Source organism: Dipteris shenzhenensis, chromosome 5 (genome assembly GCF_047967505.1).
Source record: "Dipteris shenzhenensis isolate YYH24624 ecotype China chromosome 5, Dip_SZ_1.0, whole genome shotgun sequence".
Classification (NCBI taxonomy): domain Eukaryota; kingdom Viridiplantae; phylum Streptophyta; class Polypodiopsida; order Gleicheniales; family Dipteridaceae; genus Dipteris; species Dipteris shenzhenensis.
The window spans coordinates 50,918,231-50,926,553 of record NC_141600.1 but is presented as its reverse complement, the minus strand read 5'-3'; the positions used below and the strand labels follow the sequence as shown (position 1 = coordinate 50,926,553).

The 8,323-nt window shown below is 41.3% G+C and overlaps 1 protein-coding gene across 1 annotated transcript; it reads right to left on the bottom strand.

The window, feature by feature from the left end:
• Window positions 1-1,735: 1,735 nt before the first annotated feature.
• On the bottom strand, window positions 1,736-2,749 carry LOC147902156 (membrane protein PM19L-like). Its single transcript, XM_087375312.1, has 4 exons — window positions 2,513-2,749; window positions 2,246-2,426; window positions 2,111-2,159; window positions 1,736-2,012 (listed from the first exon to the last, which is right to left on the bottom strand). Exons 1-4 carry the CDS (start codon window positions 2,634-2,636, stop codon window positions 1,929-1,931), a joined length of 438 nt encoding a protein of 145 aa, XP_087231438.1. The 5' UTR covers window positions 2,637-2,749; the 3' UTR covers window positions 1,736-1,928.
• Between the last annotated feature and the right edge of the window lie 5,574 nt (window positions 2,750-8,323).

Genomic DNA, 8,323 nt, shown 5'->3' with positions numbered 1-8,323 from the left:
TACAAGGAAAACCAGAATCATATGGAAAATTTTCAAGTAGTTATCCAACAAGTACTTCACCCTATAGAGAGCTTTATGCAAACTCACAAATTCTCAAAACGGCATTCACTAGCAAACCTGCATACAAAATTGATGGAATAACTCTTTACTCCACATTGGTTATACCTATAAATTGAAAAATAATACCTAAACTGGTAGTGATAAATTAAGAAAACAATGCATCAAACTCTGAGAAATATTTTTTATGAATGCTCATTGATTAGAAAAAGAATCTCTGGATTTGTCAATATGTGCCTATGAGCTATCAAACACATTCACAACCTTCCATTTAGAGATGGACTCCATAAATAAATGCTAACAAAAGAAGTGTTCATCAATTTGAGATCAATTTGTGTACATCTACCTATAGCATAATGGTGTCCTTGATCAATAGAACATACATTAAAGTCACAACAAAGTTTAACACAATGACCATCATTTGGGTACACTTCTCTAGAAATATATCTGGCACTTACACACATCAACAAACAACACATTTACATAAAGAACACATTGACCCATCTTGGATAATAATATCCTCTTCTACAAAAGGACTATAAATGAGAACAAATAGTAACTACACAATCACATGAACACAATATCCAATGCAACAAACAACAACATTGTCAGTCCATTGAGCATAAGGAGTAACACTTAGAAAGGTTGTCTTTTGATCAAATTGGATGATAATTTCATGAAGTCATATACATACCACATTGAAGAGTATGTCAAAAATAAAATTTGAATCTCACTAAACTACTAAAAAATAGTGACTTTTGCATCTAGATAAATTTATCAAGCATGAAATTGAAAGGCTCCTCACTTTGACATCTTGGCAATTTGATATACCACAGCTAGAAAAATGGGCCAAGAAACACCATTATACAAATCCTCAATACATGATCATAACCATCCACCATCTTGCACTACATCATGGACAAAAAGTTCAAACATATATATACTTCTGACAAGGTGGGTAGCCCTCACGACTTCACTAAGTAATGTGCAAGTTAGCATGTGAGTCCAATAGAAAGAGTTTTATTTTCTTGTGGAGTTATAGTAAATATAAGTACATAAGGGGTGGATTTCACTTTTGTTAAGTGCATGTGATGTAGGTGGATTTCACATAGTAAACACTCAAGGTAGGTACCTTACTATCATACATAAACAGGCTTCACCTAACTTCCCAAAATACAATAGTCACAAATGGGCTTGAATTAATCACAACATATTTTCAACCAAACTCAAGACAAGCAGTCTTCGTAATAGAGCAATATATCATATGGAAGCATGAAATTTGAATACACTATTACAAATTACATATATAGAAGAGATATTAGACAAGAAACCCACAAATTATCTAACATTCACAATTGGGAATCTAAACATTGACATGCTACAAGAGTCACCCAATAAGCTAACTTGGCAAAACTCATACAATAAAGCTAACTATGTCTTGCAAACACAACTCCTACAACAATCTACAAGTCCCATATGGACCACATTTGGTACATCCAAGGCCTAGTGGATTGACCACATCCCTACCACCAAAGCTTTCATACAAAATAAAGCCAACCAATATCCAAATGGCAAGAAGTAAAACCTTCTTCCCAAGAACAAACGTCCATCCATTAATGTAAGCCCATGGAGATAATGAGTAATTTTACTTTACAAAAGAAATTCAGACCCATTTCTTCTTGGAGAAGACGTAATCGAGTATAATCTCGATTACATTTATTCTAACAACAAATAGAACAACATCTCATGTACGTCCCAATCAACTAGGAGGCTGCAGTTATTGTGACAAGGTGAATCATGGAATCAGAAATTAATCTACGAATTATTTCAAGAGGATGAATGAAATATTTGTTGCAGACCTCTCTTGTCAATCAACCAAGCACATGCGAACACAGTGACAATACGTAAAGAAGCTGAGTGGCGGACACAGCAATCACGAATCCCTCCAAAACTTTCTGTATCGCACAACAGCGAGAGGAAATTAGAGTTGCTATGCCATTCTCTGAGATCTAGATAGGAAGCCGTAGAAAATGATCAAACGACGTGTACGTACCAGCTCAATGCTGCGTGAGCTTCCCAGATTGATCTCCTTCGATGCAAACCTGCACGCAATGCAGCATGATGGAGCTTTCTTTGTATGCGTTCTAAGATGGGTTAGCAAATTGAAAAGAAAGGGATAATTGCTTACCCAAGAGCTAGAAATGTTAGCAACAAGGCTACGAAACCAGCTGCAGCACCAGCTGCTACGGTCTCTGTACCCCATTTTTGCAACACCAGAAGACCCGCTAGAACGGAAGCTACGCCTACAACGCCAGCTACGAGTGCAAACGGTATTAAAAGCAGTGTTGCTTGATTTCCTTGTATTGGATCTGCCAGTTAAACTCGAAGGTTAGAACGACCACGCCCATGATACATAGGGAAATCTTGATCGATCAAAGTCGCTGCAAGGACTCACAACTTCCGTCTATCAAACCGTTGATTGCCCACGATGCAAGGCCGAGCACGACTAAGTAAAGGGCGCAGTTAAGGACGAGGAGGAAGCTGGTAAGGTGTCTATGGGAGGCTTTCCTCGGGGCCATTGTGCAAGCAAGCTACGAGGAAATGATAGTCAATCATCCATGGACAAGTAAGCTGGGGAAGAAGCAGCTGCTAGACTTGAGCCGACAGAAACGACGGAATTCGGCCACGTCGAGGCCAGCTGTGCAATGGAAGCGGTGAAAGGTCCAAGGAAAGAAATACATCAAGGACGGCAATTTCACCTAGACAAACAGTATCCAATTCTTGAGGAGAAGGCACTTGTCATCAAAGCCTTTCTTTGACCAACCTTACAAACACAGAGTCCCTCTTTCTAATGGTCCCAGCAAAATCTTTGCTATTTTCTATTACTAGCCAATAGACGACTTGCGTGTTACACAGTTGCTGCATTTTATATGACTAGGATAGTAGGCAAAATCACGAGATTGTATTGGAGTGAAAGTTTTATTTTGGGTCTTTTTCTCGAGTTAAGGATCACATTCCTTGTGGTGTTATTAACAAAAGAACTCGGTAGCGCTCTCCCTTTTCACCACTACACATGAGCACATAATCCCTTTAGGACATTTGAAGCTAAATGAGTGACTTTGCCCAAGTGCACAAAATGGAAGTAGCATCATGTAAACGTCTAACTAACACCACAATAACATTGACAACCCCTTCAATGAGGTTATTCAAAGTGAAAACCCCATGGCTCCTCATGGGCCATAAGGCTTAAAGTATCACTCCTCGATGTTTTCTATCAACAAATAGCAAATCAAAGTGGAAACCCTTCACACCCCCACTAACATTGCATTCTTCAATCCAACATAGCTACCTGTCCTAATCCAACTCTAATAACTTCAAGCCAATTGTTCCAATCACCTAACATTTCACACAAAGATGGTCTCTTATCAACAAAATAAAACATACATATCCACCTAAAAGGTTTCCCAAGCTTGTGAGCAACCAATGATGAGGTATTTTTAGAAACAAAACCTTGAAAGGCTCTAGAGCTCGAAGTCTCTTTGCCCATTTAGCAGGAACATCTTTTGTATCCCATAATTTTAGGCATTTGAAATGCATTCTTTTGCTACTTAAGGGCTATTTAATTAAGATTTCTAGATACCACCTTGGTGAAGTCAATTTACAAAAGAAGTGCCCTTTTTGGAGGCACCATTACATCATTATACTCACCACCCTATGAATCTATGGTAGTGGGTCAAATACCCTCACCTACCTTTAGAGCTGTTTGTACTAGCCAATATTTTTCCTTTTACCTTAATACAAATTTGATCTTTACCGCAAAAAAACATTAATGCTAGAGTTTTCTACTTTTTGGGAAATTTGCCTTGGAAAAATAAATGATTTTTTGTGGGTTCTATATTTGCACATTTCTTCCATATGCACTAGCAAGTCCTCCTATAGAGCAAGCCCCAACATTCGAAGATATAGCAATGAACATAGATCCTTTGGATTTCCTCAACCTCTAAAATTGCTTGATTCCAAAACCGTTGAGGCCTAAGGAAGAAAATGTCAGAACTCTCTTATTGCCTTCCTTTCTTTATCATAAGCAGCCATGATTTCATATCTACTTCTACATCTCAAAGCAGTTAGCTATTATGTGGGTGGAAATTATGTATTGGGAATCATGATTATTCTCGAGATGATTAGAAAGATTATGCTAATGATATTGTTATGATTGATGTGAGTGTTGTTACTTGAGAGTAGCTGAGAATTCTCTCATTTATTTCCTTTTCAGCCAATTTCTTTATTATTTTTCACATAATTAGTGCCTTAGGGCTGTGTTGACCCCAGGTTATTTCAACTACCTTGGATTGAGACCATGCATATAGGTTAAGCTAGGATGGAACCATGCATGTAGGTTAAGTGCAACTAGCTTTGATCAAGACCATTGAGCTGCACCAACAAATCTAGTTGAAGTAGTGTGACTTCGAGTAGTAAGGAAGGTTGACTTAGGCCAACATAAGAAGCGAACGAGTAGCAGTCGTCCAATGAGTTTTGAGATGTAGAATAGGAAGGCTGTACATTTGTACTGCTTGAGAAAGTAGGTGAGTCCAAGATAGAATGGGCTCACTTAAATACTTGTCCGGGTCACCTAATTTTTTCTTGTTAGGATCTGCATAGCCCAGAAGGTGTTGAGTCTAGCTACTCTCAGTGAGAGTGGAGTCTTGGCCGAGGTGATCATCAAGGAGTGTTTGTGCATTGAGTATGTAGCTTTGACTATTATAACAAGTGGTTCTAGTACTATTTGCTCTTTGTATTTCCTTTTCCATTTTGAGTATGTAGCTAGGACTATTGTGACCAAGTGGTTCTATATCTAATGCAAGTAAAATTTGATCTTTGCATTGCCTTTTCCATTATCTCATACTTGTATATTCATGACATACACTTAATCACCCATATCTGTATGGTTTTTCCCGTATAGCACAAACATGGATGTGTTTCATTGACATCTTATTCTATAACCTGAGCACTATGTGAATCTTGCACACCTTGCAACCAAAAGGAGCTCAAGAGAGGGCATATTCCCATCATTGTTGTGCACAAACAACAACTCAAGTGTTGGGTCAACAATCAAAGATGGGTGAGGAAACTTTTATTAATGTTTTGGATATCTCCTCCTGAGGAATGATGTGCTAAAATTGTGAGTGGGGAATTGAGTGGATTGAGTTTATTAGCTCTTAGAGTTGAGTGTACAGACATTAAGAGTAGAAGTTAATGCTGACAGTCACGAGTTATAGCTATTGCTTTGATTAGTGTATTATTATGTAAGATTTATTTGATGTCAAAGGATGGGTTAGGTTGTTTTAAGGCAATATTTGATACACAGTTGGAGGCATAAAAGGTACATGAAAGAAGACTCGAGTACCTGATTTGAGGTGAAAGAGTTGGAAAAATCCATTCAAAGACATTGGCACGGAATCAGAATTAGGAATGGATAGGAGATGGGGATGAGTGTATGTAGCAGGGGCTACCAACAACAATTGTGGAGAGCTTGAGGATGGGGTGACCTTGGCCATGAGCCTATATAGATAGTCATGGACTACTACTCAAATACATGAACTGAAATTGTTCTTGATCTTCATCCAAGATGACCTAAGGAACATGGGATCAAGGTTGTGTTATGAAGAAACAAGCATTCTTCCAAAGAAAGTTTGGATTTTGAGGTCTCTAGTGAATCCAACCATGAGCCAAGCCATGAGCATGGTGTTTGACTTGGATGGTGCCAATCGAGTCCAAAGGTCAGAAGAGCCTTAGGAACAATACTAAGAAGAAGATCTTTTGGGGAAATAGAGAAGGAGAATGGAACATTCTATGACTGGTGGGTGGTAGCAAGCTAAGGGTGTCCACTTTTTGACCACTCCACGCAAAGTGTGACACCTCCAACTCGCAAATACAAAGGATTGCACTACCTCGATCGTGGTACTGCATGTGGAGGTTCAGGAGCTGCTGACGAGTGGAGGTTCAGGAGGAGAAAAAAAGCTCGATCGTGGTATTGTACAGAAATCACAGCTCAGCAAACAAACCTCAAATGTGGTTATGTGTCATCCAATGTGCCTACCTCGTTCGAGGTGTGTGGAAGCCTGCATGTGCATCCAAAATCCTTGATCATGGTATTTGGGCATGACACTCTGTGTAGCCATGGTAGTGTGCTGGCAAGCCAAATACCTCAATCATGGTATTTTATACCTTGATCGAGGTATGTTGACATGGCATATGTTTAGCATTTGGTGAGGCAAGTCCTACGTGGTATGCTTGAGTGGTTTTTCCAAAAATTGATTTGTCACAGAAGTACCTCGATCGAGGTACTTTGGCATGCTGAGTTGGCATAAAAAACCTCGATCGTGGTCATTTCATGGATCCTTCACATGCATAGGTGTTGCATTAAAACCTCGATTGAGGTATGGTTCTGCATGCCTCACATGCATACATGCATGAAAGAAACCTCGATTGTGGTATGTTCATACATCCCTCGCATGCATGGATGTCAAATCAAATCCGCTATTGAGGTATTGATTATATGGTATGCTGATTTTCCCTGTCAATTACCATGATTAAGGTAATTGACTATGATAATCCATTGACATTACCACGGGGATGCTGACACGTGTCTAGAGTTTAGTCATATACATACCATCACTGACAGACATCTCGGATGGACATGGTGAGTGGAGGCCATCCAGATGCAGGGTAGCACAATGAGGGGAGGGGTGCCTGAAGATTCCAGGTTGGTCGTCATTTGTAATGTGTTTCAATATGCGGTTTGGGGGTGGGCGAGGCGGAGGTAGCATGTTGGACGAGGGTGGAGGCGGAGAAAGGGTGGCCGAGGGTAGAGAGGGCAAGGCGAAGGGAGTAGGGTTGTGCAGCATAGAGAGCTGCAAGACGGAGGGTGCAGGGTGCCCTTTGGCATTGAGGATGTAGGTAGAGGGAGGGGGGGAGGGTGGAGCTAGAGAGAGCAAGGTGGTTGAGGGAAGCCTAGAGGAGGAGGGACGGGGGAGGGAGGTGGAGGCGTAGGGAGGGAGGTGAGGTGGAGGGAGGTGGGGAATGGGCAAGGAGGTGGAGGTGGAGGTGGGGGGGAGTGAGAGGCTACAGCTTGGGCATGGTATGGGGCAAATTCGCTGTGGAAATTACAAAGAAAGGGGGGCATCTGCATGTCAAGTTGTCTGTAGGTTGAGGCATCAAGTCTTTTTTCTGCATGATAAAGATGAAGTATCCTTGGTATTTTCATATTCTTTTGTATTTTAACTAGTGTATCACTCATATTAGTAGAGCCATTCCTAGTTAAAGATGTATATCCTAGAGAATAGTGGGAAAGCTACCTCATGGTCATATTTTCCTTGGTATTTTCTAATTTACCAAAAGTATTTTATACTCTTGTGCACCTCATAGATCTGTGTATTATCCTAAGATGGTCTTCAATATATTTCAATAGCATTTACTCTTCTACGAAGTCAAATCCCAATGGCAATCTATGCTCTCATTTCTAGTAAGCGACATTTTCGTTCTTGAAAGGGTGTAAAGATAGTGGATGCCATGGTAGGACAATGAATAATGTCCAAGTTTACATACTTTAATTTGATTCTCTCATAATGTATGATTTGATAAGGTTTGTAAGTGTAGATATTTGTATGAGGTATTGAATCATAGGGTTAAAAAAAACTTTCCTCTTTGCATGCAAACATACACTAGGGGAGAAATGGGGTCTCAAAAGGGCCTCATAAGGGATGGATTAGTCCTAATGAAAGGGCCAAGGTAGGTCCCAAAAAGTCCTAACCCCACTCACCTAGGTGGGTTAAGCCCAAAAGTGACCCCACCTCTTACACCTCTTACACAACTCTTACTCGTAGGTGGGAACCAACAAATTCAAAATTCAAATTTGAATTCCCTCACTCCTCTCTCCTCCCTCCCTCCCTCCCCCTCCCCCTCCCTCCCTCCCTCCCTCCCTCCCCCACCTCACTCCCTCCTCCCCCTCCCTCCTCCTCCCCCTCCCCCTCCCCCTCCCCACTCCCCACTCCCTCCTTCCTCCTCCTCCCCCTCCCTCCCTCCTCCATGCCTGGTCCTCCTCCCCCTCCCTCCCTCCTCCATGCTTGGTCCTCCTCCCCCTCCCTCCCTCCTCCATGCCTGCTCCTCCTCCCCTCCCCCTCCCTCCCTCCTCCATGCCTGCCTCCTCCCTCCTCCATGCCTGCTCCTCCTCCCCTCCCTCTCCCTCCTCCATGCTGCCTGCTCCTCC

Coding starts and splice junctions, on each gene's coding strand:
- LOC147902156 (XM_087375312.1), bottom strand. CDS start 2,636: ATGGCCCCGAGGAAAGCCTCCCATAGACACCTTACCAGCTTCCTCCTC. Junction 2,427..2,512: donor CGGTTTGATAGACGGAAGTT/GTGAGTCCTTGC, acceptor TTTAACTGGCAG/ATCCAATACAAGGAAATCAA. Junction 2,013..2,110: donor GCTCACGCAGCATTGAGCTG/GTACGTACACGT, acceptor TGTGCGATACAG/AAAGTTTTGGAGGGATTCGT.